This window comes from Aulonocara stuartgranti, assembly GCF_965226115.1.
Source record: "Aulonocara stuartgranti genome assembly, chromosome: 3".
NCBI lineage: Eukaryota > Metazoa > Chordata > Actinopteri > Cichliformes > Cichlidae > Aulonocara > Aulonocara stuartgranti.
In genome coordinates this window covers 12,505,532-12,524,356 of record NC_138941.1, presented here as the reverse complement: position 1 = coordinate 12,524,356, position 18,825 = coordinate 12,505,532, and the positions used below count along the sequence as shown (strand labels likewise).

The following is an 18,825-nucleotide window of genomic DNA, read 5'->3' as shown; positions in this document are numbered from 1 at the left end:
TGTCCATATTTTAAGGGAGTTTTCTTTACGATGGAAAATGTTTTATTCTGTTTCTTTAAGTTCCCCAGGAAGAATGATAAATGTTTTTTTTATAAAATATTTGTTAATACTTTTAGCTATTTTATATCCATAAATGTAAGTTTATTAATAAAACACCATATTTCTGCCTTTTTATAAGGATATGAATTGTACATACAATCAATTTCAGACTCAACCAACAAAAAGCCTCTCAGAACAATATTTATATGTTGATTTTTTTCGCCTTCTCATATCATCATTTTTTTACTCCTGGTTCTGTATGTTCATGTTCTGTTCTTTTGTAAACTTCATCTGTTTGTATGTTGTATACTCATTGTGTTTCAATAAAGTTCGATTTAAAAAAAGGTACGTTCTAAACGAAGCTTCAGACGTCACTGATCACGTGACTCTGGCCAAACGAATCAAGCCTCGACACGGTGCTTCTGAAGCAGCGCGTTGATCTTTCTGACACACGCACCGGAGCGTCAGCTTCAAGCGGACCATCACTACGTCTCACATCTAAAGGTGTCAAGGTAACTTTGAACTGAGTTCAGTCAATCTGGAGTTTTTCCAAGTTTTCTGTTGCTCTCTGTGAGAGAAGAGCGTTAAAGGCGGGGCTCTCCAGAGTCCAGCAAAACAGGAAACCACAGCTGGGTGTGTGTAAGTGTGCAAACCAATAGAATGCATCGTGGTGGGGGGGGCATCACGGGCAAGAAAAAAATAAAATAATCGGTCGTACCCATGCTTCCCCGACGTCATGCCAGCGCATATTGGGAAATTCGTAGGCACCGATCGGTTTTCTATCAGCCATTTGCTGGGAGTAAGGGCGCCCTCCGTTTGCGAGGTGCGCCTGCTGCTGGCGGCACAGGGAGGAGAGGGCGGGGCGGCGGGGAGTCTCTGGCTGGCTGGAGCGGCATCTAATAACCAACTCGCAAAACAAAATAAAAACAACAAACAGATATTATGATACAGACTTATAATCTGCACCGATGTTTTTTCTAAATTCTATAAAGTGAGCGCGAGAGCCCTCGGTGCACCTGCGCGCTGCTGAAGTCAAAGTAAACTTTATTGTCATCTCCGCTACAGACAGTCCAGCATATAGAGAGACGAGACGACGAGGCTGCAGTTACAGCGGTGCAAGTAAACAAACAATAAATATAAGAAGAGTAAGAAAATAAATCTACACTTTAGGACTCGGGGTAAAGGATCAATAACAATTAAAATTTATAATTTACAGTTTGATGATTTAAAGTCTCACACAACCCGTCAAAAGGGGCGGGGCCGGCTGCTTCCAAGTAGAGCACATTTCATTTATAATGATGTAAATCCAAGCCCATCATGGATTCACGATCTGAATCCTGGGTTGTGTGAAATCCCAGAAATCAACCTTAGACAAAGTGAATCTGTGAACTAAGGTGTAGGTCTGTTAGGCAGGGCTGTGCAGAGAGGTTTAAAGGGGCGGGTGCTCAAAGTTAAAAAGGGGCACATTGAACCAGGCTGAATAACAACAACACACATTCATCAAGAATCTAATATGGGCAACAAGACAAAGCAAACGTAGCCGATGCTTTACCTGATGGGTACAATGTTGCTGTTGAGGGGTTGCTGTGGATAGTGCTGGAGGGCAGGCAGGGCTGGACTGGGACAAAAAATCTGCCCGGGCATTTTGACTGGAGACCGGCCCACCAAAAATGTGACGTCATTCATGGATAAAATCGCAAAGGATTCTGGGAACTTTTGGCAAGCGGTACTAGCGCATACAGGCTTTCAATTGAACTCAGTTACACAGCGATAAAAAGAAACACAAAAAATGGCAAGAAGCTGCTGTATTATTAACTGCAATAGCCGGTGTGGTGCCAAAAAGTGATTGTCTGCCAAAAACTGATTTCCGGTATTTGCAAAGAAACTGATTGCTCGTATTTAAATTGCTATAAGTAACTTGCTGGGCTATAATATGTGAAACATATGTCAAATGCATCCCTCATGGATGACATTAAGTCATACTGAGCTACAAACAACATTAGTGTAACAAGGTAGAAGCCGCAATCAGTCTTTGGCAGTGACTTTTATATAACCTTTATTTATGCCGTAAAAAAAAATTCTAATTAACATTAAAAATGTATTTTGTAAGAAGTAGTTGGACAGCAGAAATGGCTCAAATATTACAATTATTTTTCAACTACTAATTAATTACCGTTGAGCTCAAAGGTTATATTAATACACGGTTAACGAATGTGTATTTATGACGACGATTTGTGAGACGATTTTGTTCGTACGATGGTCTTTCGGTGCATTTCAAGGTCCTGTACCCATCCGTCGGTAAACTGTACCTGGGCTTGTTGCAGTGAGCTGAAGTTACTAAACTTCATGAGTGTATGCACTCACTCCAAGAACCGTATAATTATAAATCTGAGCATGGTGAAAGTTGGGCAGCACGCTAACGTCTTTTGTCCCTCTGTGTGCTCGTAAGGGTCTGACCCTTTCACTCCTTTGATTTTTCCTCGTATCTTTTCTTTGTCTTTTCGTCGAGTCTGTCTTTGTACGGACCGGCATTGTTCTCCGTCGTTTTGTACATACCGGAGAATGAACGTTTTGTGGTGCTGCAATTGCAAATGCTTGTATTTGATGCGGTACTTGGATTGTTTTGCCAGGAGTTCCCGGCATGCAATGCACAAAGTCACGTGGTCTGTCAATCGCTATAGGAAAAACCATAAAGCCTTTGCATGAAAACAACTGCTTTGATGTACACTGCCTTGTTGGTATATATGTATCAATCTAATAAAGTTAAACCTACACCATTCTCCCTATTCGGGATTTTAAACAGTACATAGCGGAAACAAAAAGACTGCTTGGTAGAGTTAACCTCCTGAACTATCTACAACACATGGTAGAAACCTGAAATTAAGACCAAGAACACTAGAGGTGAGACATGATCATTAATTAATATTAAAATTAACAAATGACAGATTTAGGGATATTTTCATAAAGTATTTATTTACCAAAACAATAGAAAACAGCATGGTAGCACAATATATTTTTTTTAACACAGCAACCTTTAAATATGAAAGGAGACAGAGAAAGAAAGGTGAGAAAGAAGAATAAGAATAACACTTAATTGTTTTTGATGGCATTTTACACACAGTACTAATACAGTATCTAGAAAATATGGGAAAATACTGGCATCATATACAGTACTTACTTCTGAAGAAATTATATGGGACCCTGAAAAGCAGGACACAAGTGAAAGGACAAAGAACTGTGAATGGCAATTGATGGACTTGCTCAGATGATCACAGTACTGGCATCTTTATTCCAGAAAGGAATTAGAGAAATCATATACACTAGTACTTACGTTGATGAACTTAAAAAGTTGAATGGTCTCGAACCTCTTAAACAAACAATGTATGATCAGACCCTGACAAACAGGACAGAAAGGAATAAAGATTAGATGAATATTAAAATCTATAAAGGACAGATTATGATTGAATTGTATCACCGAAGACTATTCACTCATCAATAAAAGGTCACCTACAACACTTCCACAGCAGCAACACTGAACATATCTTAAGACATGGAAACCTTTATGAAGTGAAAGGACAGACAGTGAAGGTTGAGAAAGAATTGTACTTAATAGATTTTTTCAGACGATGACAGTACTGGTATGCTTACTCTAGAAAAATGGTTGAATCATATTCCATATAGTACTTACTTAAAATGAACACACTTCAGTCCTCCTAAAATGACTGACAGCATCTGAAATGAAACAATGACAGATTAAGACTGTAAGAATATATGTTTATAAATGCCTAATACTCCAATCTCATATTTATTCTATCTATTAAGATGGACAAATTCTAAGCATTTACCAATCACTTGACTTGTTTGAAGTGAAGGTAGATACTAAACGTATTCGTTTAGGCAATAACAATAAAGCTGAATTTAATATTAACAATAGATAATTAGGAATGTTTTGCTCATTTTTATTTCACCTCACCAGGTTACAAAAGGAGCTTTCTCAGCAGGTCACTCTTCTCAGCTACCCTGTCAATGACCATGTCAGAGTCCAATGACATGAGAATGTCCTTTTCAGTGGCCATCAGCATAAACATCTCCAGCTTGTTTGCAGACAGGCTGCTTCGGAGTCTGCTTTTAATTAACTTGAGTGTAGAGAATGTTCTTTCACAGGCAACCTGAGTGAGGGAGAGGGTCAGCAGGTACTTGTATGCCAGCCCAAGGAGACGATAGGCATCAGACAGCATGTTGAACCGCCTGAGTATTTGATAGCAGCACAGTGGGCAATTTTTGCAAGAACCACAGCTTTCGGTCACAATTTCACTTTCTTCGTCCCATTCTTCAGATCTGTCCTTTGCTGTTCTGGTCGTGTACTCATCTACATGTGATGTCTTAAGCCTTTCCCACTGTTCAGCAAAACGTTTCAGTTCTGACTGAAGGTTATTAACTGTAGCCCTGCTGTCAAATTTAAGTAGACAGGCGCTGAGGTTCTGAAATGCATTACTTGGAAGAGAAACTGTTCTGACCTGGCTAAACTTCCTGGGGTCCAACCATGCCAAATCGGCAAGAAGAGGGCCATGTATGACAAATCGTCTGTGGATTGCTTCAATAACTGTGTCCAGGATGATGTTGTGCACTTTCACCTCATATGATTTCTCAGCATTGATTTGCAACTCATCTTCAGGCATCTCTCCGGCCATACCTTTTCTCCTTTTGGCTCTCTTTTTAGGTAGTTCAGCCTCCACTTCCATGTCTGTGTTGTTCTCCCTCTCCTCTAGTTTTTGATTTGTCTGTTTCACAAATGTGTCTGCAGCTGTCTTCAGAGTTGGAAAGTCCCTGGCAATACTTTTGAGGCCATCTTGTGTGGCAGTCACCATATGATGGGCAGAGAGAATGTCCATCCCCTTTGACTGGAGGTACTTTGACAGAGGAGTTGTTGCTCAAACACTCTAAGAAATATCTGTGCTGTTAACACAGTTTCATGCTTCAAGAGACACTCTTTAAAGCCTCGTGCTTTGGCACAAACAGCTGGCTTTTCTTTTTCCCTCTTTTCAATGGCTTCCATCGTCAGCACTACATCAACGAAGAGGCCATCATCTGGTTTTCCAAAATGTCCAAAGATTTTCTGGAGGGCATCATGCTTGGCCCACCACCGTGTCTCACCTATTGGACTGAGGCGTCTGTGTCTTGTGTTTTCGGTTTGTTTCTCCCACAGATCAACCCTGTGATAGGACTCCTTGATGAACACAGCTATGTCATTAAGTAAATTAAAGAGTGATCCACTTTCAATGACACTTTGTGTTGTGTCAGCAATCACAAGATTAAGTATGTGTGCATAGCACCACACATGCACATGAGTTGGAGACTGGGCAGTCATAAGTGCTGAAAAGCCTTTGTACTGGCCCTGCATATTTGAAGCACCATCTGTTGCATTCCCAATGCACATGGCCTTGTCTAGATTGAGATGCTCTAAAACTCCGGAAAGCAAGTTTACAAAGTACTGCCCCGTGGATGCTTCGCACCTCACTATGGAGACAAGCCTCTCCTGCACAGACTCAGTAACATACCTGATGATTACTGAACACTGATCATAACCTGTGATGTCTTGGGTTGTGTCTAGCTGAACAGAAAACATCCCAGCTTTCTGGACATCACTGGCGATGCTCTCTTGAAGGAGATGGCCAAGTGGATCAATCACTGATTTGACAGTTGTTTTGGAGAGTAGGGTGATGAGAGATCCTCTACCTCTTGATCCACTGGTCTGATGCAACTTCTTGCTTTTTTCAATGCAGTCTAGAGAAGGCACGATACCACTTTTTTATGTCCGATACCGATATCATAAATTTGGATATCTGCCGATACCGATATGAATCCGATATAGTGTTTTTTAATCAACAAAACTGTTTTTTTAAATATATTGCTGCATTTTGTATAAGTTCATACTCAAGTTTAAAACAACAACTACACTAAAGCTATTCTGTTATACCTGTATGCAAAAAAAAATATTTCATAGTTCAGCAATACTGATCAATCTAATAAACTTAAACCTACACCATCCTCCCTATTCTGGTATTTTAAAGAGTACTTAGCGTAAATATTAAGCAACCTAACTAATAGGGTTCCAACTCCCAGCAACAACAAAAATAAATAAATAAAAAATAGGGAACCACCCCTCACGCTCCACCTCATGATGCTTAATCGAAGTAATCAACCTTAATTTGATGCAGTGTGAAAAAAAATGCACAGAAATCAATTATTTTTCAAGAAATATTAAATAGATTCAACATCTTTCTTCAACAAAATTGCAGACTGCACAGATGGTACCTTCCCAAAGGAAAAAGTACTATAGCTTACTAGGGTATATATATTAGACTTAATAGTTACTATATACAGTAATTGACTTCTATTCATTTTACATCAAATTAAAACTTTGGGTGTAAGATTTGGATAATTATTTATTAAAAGCTAGACATTTTAAATGAGAATAAGAAAGAAAAGTCTGTCTTTGTGCCCCCTTTTCCCTGTTCATGCCCTATCGGCCCCCCTGGCTTAACTTTGCTAGATCCGCCCCTGCACAGTTACCAGCCGTCAGCTACGTAGAAAAAGATCCTGGTGTAGAAAGTAATATTAAATAAATTCTAACAACAGCTTATCAAGCTTAAACGTGCTGCTGTTGTTCAGCCGCTGGTTTCCTCTTTCTGGTGCAAAGTGGGCCAAAAACAAACAAGAGAGATGGACTCGCGACAGAAAAGCCGATCAGCTGATCATTGATCAGTTTCATGATTGAAGTAGCAGCAAGAAGAGGCAGTCGCTCCATATATCGCTTGTTAAGCTTAACGCAGGAATGCTTTACAAACATTCAGAGATGGACTTACACACTTGCTTTACTTCTCTCGGGGATAACTTTGTCGGAGATGAAATGCCGGGTTGCTAGCGAAGCTCCAAATGCTATCCAGACCACTGACAGGTCCCGCATGCCACAGCCGCTCTATCACGTGATGCATACTGCTCCGACGTGCTAACGTTCTGAGGTGAGTTACGGCGTGTTGCAACTTTTGTGAGGTGCTTTCGTGATATTTAATGGATCGGATTAAATTTTTTATTTTTCTCCGATATCCGATCCAGTAATTTAGGTCAGTATCGGACCGATACCGATACGTAATATCGGATCGGTCCATCTCTAATGCAGTCATTCAAATGTTCTCCAAGGCACATATCATACTTGCCTAATAACACAATCAGTTCCAGAAAGTTACCATGATCGATGGTGTTATCACCTAAAGTGTATGCAGCCTCATTCTCCACATGCCTATAGCTGAGTCCCCTCTTCCCAAGTACTTTGATCACATCCACTATACGCTCTAAAACTTGCCGTCTCTTTTTCACTTGTGCTCTGTGAGCTGACAACTGACTGCCAGCAAACAAGCTCCTGATGTTGCCTTTTGAGCACCTTAAGAAAAAAGCTTCAGCACAGGTCTGGTGTGTATTGCTCTTTTCATGCTCCTCTGTGCGCAGATGTATATGTCGCCAGTCACTCATGCCTGTTATAAATGTGCTGGTGTCAGTCAGCCTTGCAAATGCCAGACACACAAAGCAGAACAATAAATGGCGTTCTTTGCAATAAGTAAGCCACTTCCTGTTGGTGCCATCTTTACAGCTGAACACCCTCATCACAACTGCACTGCTACTGTTCTGCTGTGGGTGGTAATCTAAGAAGGCCTGTAATATGGCAGGTTCAGGGCGAGCAAAGTAATCGATGCCCTGGCTCTCACTCTCTTGCTCTTCCATCTCTCTCTCTTGCTCCATCTCTCTCTCTTGCTCTTCCATCTCTCTCTCTTGCTCTTCTATCTCTCTCTCTTGCTCCATCTCTCTCTGCTGCTCTTCCATCTCTCTCTCCTGCTCTTCCATCTCTCTCTCCTGCTCTTCCATCTCTCTCTCTTGCTCTTCCATCTCTCTCTCTTGCTCTTCTATCTCTCTCTCTTGCTCCATCTCTCTCTGCTGCTCTTCCATCTCTCTCTCCTGCTCTTCCATCTCTCTCTGCTGCTCTTCCATCTCTCTCTGCTGCTCTTCCATCTCTCTCTCTTGCTCCATCTCTCTCTCTCCTGCTCTTCCATCTCTCTCTCCTGCTCTTCCATCTCTCTCTCTTGCTCCATCTCTCTCTCTTGCTCCATCTCTCTCTCTTGCTCTTCCATCTCTCTCTCTCTTGCTCCATCTCTCTCTCTTGCTCCATCTCTCTCTCTTGCTCTTCCATCTCTCTCTGCTGCTCTTCCATCTCTCTCTCTTGCTCCATCTCTCTCTCTTGCTCTTCCATCTCTCTCTCTTGCTCTTCCATCTCTCTCTCCTGCTCTTCCATCTCTCTCTGCTGCTCTTCCATCTCTCTCTCTTGCTCTTCCATCTCTCTCTCTTGCTCCATGCTCTTCCATCTCTCTCTCTTGCTCCATCTCTCTCTCTTGCTCCATCTCTCTCTCTTGCTCTTCCATCTCTCTCTTGCTCTTCCATCTCTCTCTCCTGCTCTTCCATCTCTCTCTCTTGCTCTTCCATCTCTCTCTCTTGCTCTTCCGTCTCTCTCTCTTGCTCTTCCGTCTCTCTCTCCTGCTCTTCCATCTCTCTCTGCTGCTCTTCCATGTCTCTCTCTTGCTCTTCCATCTCTCTCTCTTGCTCCATCTCTCTCTCTTGCTCCATCTCTCTCTCCTGCTCTTCCATCTCTCTCTCTTGCTCTTCCATCTCTCTCCCTTGCTCTTCCATCTCTCTCTCCTGCTCTTCCATCTCTCTCTCTTGCTCCATCTCTCTCTCTTGCTCCATCTCTCTCTCTTGCTCTTCCATCTCTCTCTCTTGCTCTTCCATCTCTCTCTGCTGCTCTTCCATCTCTCTCTGCTGCCCTTCCATCTCTCTCTGCTGCTCTTCTGTCTCCTCTGTCACAGACTTCTCCACTTTTGATGATAAATCAGCCTGGTGCAACATGTAAGGATTGGCACAATTTGTTAAGATTTTGAGAAGTTTGAGAAACTAACCTTAAGCATAAAATAAAATTTACTATCAGTAACTTCATAGCACCCGCCCAGCAGTATATAAACTCCGTCATGCTAGTTACGCTGTACCAGTTATTCTAAGCGACTGTATAAAGTCACCACAACGAAAACAAACTACAACTAAAATTAGTTTATATCTGACACAGATAGACAGCAGGTCATAACTTCTTACCTGAAGTTCAGTTCCTCTGCCACTATGACCCGCTTCGGGTCTCTCCTCCTGCCTCCCCTTTCCTTCATCCACCTGCTGGCCTCCACCACTTGCTGATCTTGCTAAATCTATGGAAGCTGTGCCATAGCTACCACCAAACAATTCAGTAATTTTCACACATTTGGCAGCGTCTGCCTGAAGGGCTTGTTTCTTTTTGGCCCTAATTTTTTCTGCACCTCCTTTCCTTTTTTTGTTCTCCATTTTCTTTAGTTCGTCTATAAGATTGCTAAACAAGGGGGAGGGTGCATCCGACCTCCTCGGCTGTAATTGGTCCAGCCCAGAGTCGATCATGACCAATTGGCCAATCCAACGCCTTTCATTGTTTATACCCTTCCCCAAAAAAAAAGTAAAAAAAAAAAGAAATCGGTCGGCCCATAAAAACAAAAAATCGCCAGCGGCCCACCGGGCAAATGCCCGGTATGCCCGATGGCCAGTCCAGCTATGAGGGCAGGGCTGTGTTGGTCTGAGACTGTAGACATTAAAAAGTCCACAGGGAAGATGGTAGCTGATTAAACAAGTGTCATGAGATAATAACAAAATGCAAAGATTGGTGACAGCGCTTGGAACCATAAGGCAACAAAAACTGTGAGAAATAATTTAGGCTCTGTCTGTGAATCACTCTTTGCTTCTCTTCTTCCTTCCATCCCATCATTTCATATATCACTCTGCACTTGCTGTCTATGTGAGAACAAGGCACAACTTGCTATTGCAATAAACTATAATCTAATTATCCACACCTAAAAACTCTTGCACTTAATCTAAAATAAAATGATGGCAGAAAAATGTTATAGCCCTGCCTTTAGTAGCCTCACACAGCTCCTGCTGTTTCCTCCTCATGTCCTTACCAGGCATGTCTGCACAATGTTATATCATGAGTAATATTATTTTTAAAAATCCATCTAAATAAAACACACACATGCACGCACACACAGGGACATTTTAGACCTTCTTCAGAATACTGTATATACTATGGGCATCATGGTGCTGATCCAGAATCCTTACATTATTATTTATTACTAGAGCTACAATAATAAAGCAACGAGGAGGGGGAAGTAATAAATATGAAATAATGTATTTATGATGATTCCATTTGTTTCACTATCCACTCTGTGCAGGGCAAAGCTTATTACATGTTTAAACAGATACAATCATTTTACTGCTGTAACATCCAAATTTTGTCTTATTTAAAATATAAATCTAATATAATCTGCTTCTTAATGTATGTTCTTTAAAATACAGCTTGTGTTTTTAATACATTATAATTATAATAATGCATAATTATGTGGACATGCATATTAGATGGTTTTTTAGTGAAATATAATCCCTCCAGAAAGGCAGGAAAAGCTCGGAAACTTACTTTAAAACTAAACATGTTCCCTAAAACGGTGACAGAGCTACAGACCCATGACAGCCTTACACAGGTAGCCAGCAGCTGTGACCAGCACTACTTGTGCAGTTAATAAAAGGACAGGTAATGTTTGTCGCGCTGTTGCACGCACAGCACGCTCGTTTGTTTCAGTTCGTCAGTAGCAACAAGACAGCTTACCAACGTGTACGTAATAAGCTAATACTCCTGGGTGCTACACACTACAGTGTGCGCTGTACACCTACTTACTGGTTTTGTCGCATCAGTCTGTGTCTCTGAGTTAACTTGTGTTTCTCCTACAGCTCCGGACCGCTAAAAATACGCGTGCTCTTTGTGAGCTCGTTCCCGGCTCGTAACCAGCGCGTTCTGCCGTCGAGGGCGATCATTGGTTAAATGTGATCATGTGACTGATGCAAGCCAGATCCTTTTATTTAGCAAAACTGTGATTAATAGTTAAATATTATTGTTGAGGGGCACAGACAGGACTCCGCACGCACACACACATTAAAAAAAAATAATAATAATAATTTAAAAAAAAAAAGTTGCCTCAACAAAAGGGCACCTTGGGCACCCATCAGGAAAGGGGCGGGTGCTCAAGCCCCTCTAGCCCCTTGTCTCTCTCTCTCTCTTCATGTGTGTTTCTCTGGTGAAACAATAGTTTTGTGTTAATGTTAGGGCTGCACGATTTTGCATAAAATGAGAATCACGATTTTTTGGCTTAGAATTGAGATCATGATTCTGTCATAACAATAAATAAACATAAAACAACAAATGTCTCACGTTTTGTTGTTGCAGCAAAATGTTGTCCTGCTTGAAATTCCGTCTCCACCGTTGCTCGACGCTGCGTGTACAGAGCAGGTAGTGCAACAATAGAAAAATAGTTGCGGGACGGCACTGTGTAGCGTTTGTCTAGGGTGTTGATCGTTTTCCTAAATCCCTCGTTTTGCACAGTGTTGATGGAGCCATATCTTTGGTCAGGTGATAAGTGATAGCCTCCGTGATGTCTTTGTGCCTGCGGGAGTTCGACGTGTATAGGGAAGCGCTGTATAAGGTTCCCGTTATTGATGTTTGGGTGGTTGACCGGGACAGATTTTCTCCTGTCACTTTCTCGTCATCCCTGACGTGCTCTCCGTTGTTTTTTCCCTGCTAATTTTAGCATCACACGGCACAGCTTCTGTATCACGTGGTATAAGGCTCCGCCCTTGTCATTTGTTGAGCAGGAAGAGTGAGCGCTTGTTTTCATGCAGAGTACGTCCCGGATCAAAATGTGAAGTTTTACAAATCACCACTTCTTTAGTGAATATCATTTCAGTCTCAGACAATCTCGTTTCTCTTACAGAGGTTGAATGCACCTTCTGCGGATGGCGGTACCACACAGTGTGCGTGGACTTCCCCTGCACAGAAGGCAACTACAAATGCTGTGAATGCTAAATAAACAGAAACAAATGATCCCTGTTGTCTTTGCTTGATGATTGGTTTGAGTCTTGACAATCCACATTGCTGGCGTTGCATCTTTCAATGCCAGCAATGGCAGGTATCAGTGCTCAAAGCTTTTGTGTTTGTTTCCAACAAGTTGCCCACCTCGGGAAACAAAAATGTGTTCTTTTACTTGTCAGATGAACATATGAGACACTTTGACTCTTCAGTGCAGTGTGGAGCCTAACAAAGATCTGTTTTGTGTCCCAGCTGATCAGCAGGAGGAGGAGAGTCTGACGGAGCAGCAGAGGAACATTTTCAGCTACTTGGACTCAGCTCAGCCACTACAGAGGAAACAATGAGCTCAACACAGAAGGTGACAGACAGAGCAGGACCATATGACCAAAGATACTTATCACCATATACATTTGAACATTTGCCATAACGATGTAGCTGACAATAGAATTGACACCAGACAAAATACTTTACAGCTGCACAACTTTATTAAAAACCCATCAATGTATTTTCACTGAAACAAGCAGCTGTTGTTTATGTGCATTAAAGTTATATAAAAATGTAACAGTGCAAATGCAAATTCCTCGCTGACAGTTTAACCAAAAGGCGTTTCCAGTGGAAACTGGCCGACACATCCTGAGCATAACCACGTATAATATCCACTAAACTTCAGAAGAGGTTATACAGTCGTGGCCAAAAGGTTTGAGAATTGCATAAATATTGGAACCTGGAGAAGTTGCTGCTTAAGTTTTTATAATAGCATTTTGCCTGCACTCCAGAATGTTATGAGGAGTGATCAGATGAACTGCATCGTCCTTCTTTGCCATGAAAACGAACTTAATCCCCAAAAAGCCTTACCACTGCATTTCATTGCTGTCATCAAAGGACCGGCTGAGACCCTTTCAGTGATCGTCTTCTTAACTCAGGTGAGAATGTTGGCGAGCACGAGGCTGGAGATCATCATGGCTGTATCCCGATTCAGGTTCTGCAGCTTTAAAGTCCTCAAGGGCCGCGTACTCAAAGACCGCTAAGGCCGAAGTGCGAGGCTCGTAGGCTCGTGAAATGGGATGTCTAGCCTCGGTCGTGCTGCCCAGGTTGCCTAGCAACCATGATACTAACAGCTGGAAACGTTTCATACAGCTTTGTTTGACAGAAATGAAGGAGAACAGATTTAGTTCATTTGTTTCTACATGAGCTCTGTGTGATTTGATGAGTATCTGAGGCTGAGACCACAGGACTGTGAAACATGATTGTTGGGCTTCATTTCTGTGCTGAACAGTCGTTTAAGATTAGCTGTAAATAACAATTAGCTGATGTTGTTCATGAGACTAAAGTCATCTCACTGTGGTAATGTAAATATAATATGGCCAATATTATAGTTATTATATTAATCACTTCACTCACAGACAAGTATCTGTGACAGTGTGTATATAGATGTATCATATATAAGAGACAAATGTTGTTCCTTCAGTATGTTGGCATTATTACATTTGGCTCAATGCTTACATATATGTGTAAAAGCAAATGTACGAGCTGTGATAACTGTGTCTGATAGAATGAAGAGTAGACTGATATATGAAATATTCCTTTATTGGGTGAGAAAATCAGACCATGTCATAACTGCTTTAAGTCATACAGAATAGATATCAGAGCCTTAAACAGGCTGACTTCTGCTAAATGGGTCAAACTGGGCAGAAAGTCTACAAACACATAACATCCTTATAGAATATGACGTAACACTATAGATCAACTTAGCTCAGAATATATAAAGCATATAAACAGTTACAGCAATATGATGCGACAAACACAGCAGCTACTGATCCAAAATACTCAAAGCTTCATAGAACTGAAACCAACATTTATTTTTAGCTCCATCCTGCTGCTGATACAGACTTTAGGTTTCTGAACATTAAACTTGTTGCTGCCTTTCATAGTGTGTAACTTGAAGGCCCTGAGTACTTTCTCCCACACTGAAAACACTGGGATGATCACATTATTTGAACATTACCTAATAAGACTGATTCAGCACAGACAGTTATGTTAAACTTTCCTAGCAGTCCTTCACAAACAGGGAACAGTCTGTCTATTCTCTCCATCTGTCAGCTGCTGCTGGCTCTTCCTCCTCCTCTTCCTCACACACTGCTGAGTTTGTCCTGGTGGATCATCAGGGCTGCAAAGCCTCACAGATGATGTGCAGCAGTGGGTCCCTCAGTCTGTCCTCACTCTGGACACTTGCAGTCGTCACACATGGAAATCAAATGTGTGATAAGCTGCAGGATTCAAACACAAGTGTAACTTATAAACACATGTTCATACTTTTATTCCACAATCAGAGAGAAAGAAACAGAGAGAGAGTGCAGGACAGACAGACAGGTGACAGTCTCAGGTGTACACACTGCTACACAACAGCACCAGAGAAGCAGGATTTAGTGTTTGTGTTATTACGAGTGTAAACAAGAAGAGTTCCAGATGGTGCAGTGGACACATGTGTGACTGCTGTGATTAAAGCATCTTTCTTTCAGCTTAACGAGTGAACCGTCAGCTCGTTCAAACACACGTTAAAGTGCGTTTGGCTCGACACCAGCGAACAGAGGCAGCAATATAACACAGCTAACATTAACAGTGCAGTGGATCCTGCTTGTGCCGTGATGTTCAGGACTGCAAACCGAGCAGCATCACTGACTTTCAGCTTGTTGTGTTTGTGGATATATGACTGACTTTAATTATCCACAAAATCATCACATTCTCTGTCAGATTAAGGTCGACTATTGAACGGCGCATATTTTAAAGGCTTTAAAACCAAGTTAACGCTGAAAGTACAAACATCACTAATGTCACATAACTCTGCCGACAAGGCATAGCTATGGCTATGAAATGCTCTTTGTGTATCACTTCTTCATTATGAAAGATGTCATTAATGCACTAGTAATGTCTCATCTGGAGTATTGTTCAATCATTTGGTCAGCAGCTAATAAGACAGATCTTAACAGACTTCAGTTAGTCCAGAATAAGGCGTCCAGATTAGTGTGAAGATGTTCATACTATACTAATATTGATAAAATGCATAATAACCTTTCTTGGCTTCCTGTACAGGCTAAAATATTCTATGGCTTACTTGTAGTTCTAAAGAAAGCAATTCTGTTAAACACACCACATTTATTCTGCTCAGCTGCAGTATCCAGATGAAATACATCATCATATTACACAGTTTTCAACAAGCTGCAATTTAGTAAATGCTCGAGTTAAAAGTAACGTTTTGTAAAACTGTTACATTTAGAGCAACTTTTAAGTGGAATAAGTTGCCTTAAAAAATTAGAGAATTATTCAAAACTTCAATGAACACTTAAAAGCCGATTTACAGAGCTTTTAGTTGTTGTAAATATTGTAACACACGATTTGTTTTTGAAATTTGTGTAATGTGCCTCAATGTTATTGATATTATCATTATTATTATTATTGATTGCTTATATTTGAACAATTGTGAAACCTCACTGTGGATGTAAGAGTGAAATTATGTGGATATCTTGAATCCACTTTATTGTGTAAAATATTATGTGAGTATTTGACGGAAGACGAGCAACATCTGTTGTGGAAGCTAACGGGGTTCCTTTAGAATAAACAAACATAGGATTTATTATCACTGAATAATTCTGTATAAATCTATACAAATTATAGAAATATGTCATAGGAAACAACAAAATAATCTAAATTATAAAATAATGTGTGTGTGTGTGTGTGTGTGTGTGTGTGTGTGTGTGTGTGTGTGTGTGTGTGCATGATTTTAGTGTTTGAACAGTCATGAATTATCTTTAACAGCAGGTTGGATGTAATGTGTTAGAACTACCAGCAGGTGGGGATAAGAGACCTTTAAGGTGTTTGGTGCCACGCTCCACCTTCAGGTTTAAAACTAGTGTTAATGGAGTTTGAAGGTTGAGTTTGTTCCACGACTGCATTTCACTCACTGCCTCTGTTTGTATCTCTGTCACTGCAGGACCAACATGGAGCCAGAAGTCAGCGCTCTCAGGAGGCCGACAAACCTCACAGAAGAAAGGGAGAGAAAAAACACACCTGTGACGAGTGTGGGAAGGGTTTTACTGTGAGGGCTAAACTAAAACAGCATCAGGTCATCCACACTGGAGAGAGACCGTTCAGCTGTGACTTGTGTGGAAAGTCTTTTTCCTTGAAGGGTTACCTAAAAACACACCAACTCATCCACAGTGGAGTTAAAGCGTACAGCTGTGATCAGTGTGGCAGAGCTTTTACTCACAGTAGCAGCTTACAGAGTCATCTAGTTACCCACTCTGGAATTAAGCCATACAGCTGTGACGAGTGTGGGAAGGGTTTTACTGTGAGGGCTAAACTAAAACGGCATCAGGTCATCCACACTGGAGAGAGACCGTTCAGCTGTGACTTGTGTGGAAATTCTTTTTCCAGGAAGGGTTACCTAAAAAAACACCAACTCATCCACAGTGGAGTTAAAGCGTACAGCTGTGATCAGTGTGGCAGAGCTTTTACTCAAAGTAGCCACTTACAGAGTCATCTAGTTACCCACTCTGGAATTAAGCCATACAGCTGTGACATCTGTGGAAAAACTTTCAGCCAGAGAGGGCACCAAAATACACACCTACGCATTCACAACAGACATGATGTGTACTGCTGTGAACAGTGTGGCAAAGAGTTTATAACTCACACAGACTTACAACGACACATGTTTACCCACACTGAGGAGAGACCTTATCAATGTGACCTGTGTGAGAAGACTTTTAAATCTCCACGTCACCTGAGACAACACCAACAGATCCACACCAGAAAGAGACTCTACAAGTGCAGCTACTGTGAGGTATGTATTTATATTGTTATCTTGTCATTTTAGCCTGACTGTTTGGAACAACTCTGCTCATTAAACTCTGTTAGCATGTTAGCAATTCTACTGCATGGAAAAGCAGCTCTGAGTGATTATTCAGATTTTCCTTTCAGTTATAATTTTAGTATTACTGTAGTATTATGGTGGTAGTATTGTAGTTATTGCAGCCCAGTAAACTGAGTGTGTTAACTGAAACAGTGAAATGTAGTTGGACGTCTGCAGAGATGCTCTTTATTTCAGGCGACGTTCAGGATACAAATGTTGAAGGACTGACTTACACTGTCTTTGTGTCTTTGTTTAGAAGCAGAGCGACACAGATGGATCCAGTTCTCAACCCTGTCATCACTGTGGTGGTGGGAAAGACTTTCATTGTGACCTCTGTGGAAAAACTTTCAGTCGGCAAAAGACCCTAAAAGTACATCAACGTAGACACACTGGAGACAAACTGAAATACTGCAAAGAATGTGGGAGAAGCTTCACCACACCAAGTGATTTAAAACAACATGAACTGATTCACAGTGGGGTTAAAAAGCACCTCTGTGATCAGTGTGGGTCATCCTTCACCACTGCAAGGGACCTTAAATCACACAAACGAGTCCACACAGGAGAGAAACCACACAAGTGCAGACACTGTGACAGAAGCTTCTCACAGTCAGGTCATCGTAACATTCATGAACGTGCACACATGGAAGGAAACTACAGCTGTGACCAGTGTGACAAGAGCTTCAGGAATCTCAGTTCATACTCTGCACACAAACGATCCCACGTTACTAATAAACTGTTTCACTGTTACCAATGTGCCCAAACATTCACCTCATTGTCTGCTCTGTGCAAACATCAGCGCGATCACTCAGGGCTGAAATCACTCCCATCACTGGATCACAGTGAATCTGAAGACACAGAAAGATCCTCTGGTTTCTGTGTCGGACTCAAAAAGCTTGAGATCAGGCTCCACAGAGTTCAGATAGAATCATTTAAACTTGTGTTGAACTGAACTGGTTGCTGGGCTGAACTTCTACATAATACAGATCTACATGGGATCTTCTTTTCTGTTGTTTTACTGAGTCAGTTTTGTCCTTTTTTCTCTGTCCTGGTTTTGCTCGTCTGTAAATGATTGAAACTCAGTCAAATAGTTCATTGTTCTCCAGCAAAACGTTTTGGAAACTCATGTTTAACCTTTAAAACTCTGACATGTTTTAGCACACAAGGCTTCATCGGGGAGTTCACTCATGATTGGACCATGAGAACAGTTCTTTCAAAGAGAGTCTTGGAGATGTTTGATGTTTCTGTTTTTTCTACATAAAGGAATAAACTATTTTTCTTGCTTCATGTAGTGTGGAAGTTTTTAATGTTTCTTCATCTGTGATGTTCTTGAATGTGTTCACGTGAAGATGATATAAATAAACTCTTGTCAGAGATTTACAGTTATCAAACAGGTGAATAAACAACACTGAGACACTTGGAGAGCTCCACAGTGTTGGAAAGAAACTATTAAATGTGCAAAGTTTAAAATCAGAGGCTCTTCTAACACAGGAGCCATGTTGAGTTTAGATCACAGCCGACCACCGGCAGTCTGAAATGGAATGAAGCCCATTGACAGCCAGCAGGTCTAAACAGGAACGCACCCATTTGTATGTGTGGCAATGATGTGGCTGCGGCTGACACAGGATTGGTTCAAACTAAACATCAGACACATTTCACAGAGTTCACAAATAAACTCACGTTTTTATTTTTGAAGATGATCATAAAGTAGAATTTATGGTCCAGTAGAAACAGCAGGAGGTTTGAGCCCTTCTGATGGCAAGGCAAGGCAAGTTTATTTGTATAGCACAATTCAACAACAAGGTGATTCAAAGTGCTTTACAGAGACATTAGAAACAAAAACAAATAAAAA

General features: G+C 41.2%; 1 protein-coding gene and 1 long non-coding RNA gene across 3 annotated transcripts; one reads left to right on the top strand and one right to left on the bottom strand.

Moving 5' to 3' along the window:
* The first annotated feature begins 280 nt into the window (after nucleotides 1–280).
* Nucleotides 281–18,296, top strand: LOC309702283 (uncharacterized protein). 2 transcript variants are annotated; one of them, XM_082526883.1, is made up of 4 exons: nucleotides 281–551; nucleotides 12,323–12,428; nucleotides 16,059–16,907; nucleotides 17,233–18,296. In XM_082526883.1, exons 2-4 carry the CDS (start codon nucleotides 12,411–12,413, stop codon nucleotides 17,923–17,925), a joined length of 1,560 nt encoding a protein of 519 aa, XP_082383009.1. In that variant the 5' UTR covers nucleotides 281–551; nucleotides 12,323–12,410; the 3' UTR covers nucleotides 17,926–18,296. The 2 variants fall into 2 exon arrangements, with proteins under 2 accessions (XP_082383009.1, XP_082383010.1); XM_082526884.1 differs by lacking the exon at nucleotides 281–551 and adding an exon at nucleotides 11,267–12,041.
* On the bottom strand, nucleotides 3,185–4,165 carry LOC309702489. Its single transcript, XR_014275549.1, has 3 exons — nucleotides 3,728–4,165; nucleotides 3,371–3,433; nucleotides 3,185–3,240 (listed from the first exon to the last, which is right to left on the bottom strand). It is a non-coding gene; the product is annotated as an uncharacterized lncRNA (long non-coding RNA).
* Nucleotides 18,297–18,825: the final 529 nt, after the last annotated feature.

Coding starts and splice junctions, on each gene's coding strand:
- LOC309702283 (XM_082526883.1), top strand. Junction 16,908..17,232: donor ACAAGTGCAGCTACTGTGAG/GTATGTATTTAT, acceptor GTCTTTGTTTAG/AAGCAGAGCGACACAGATGG.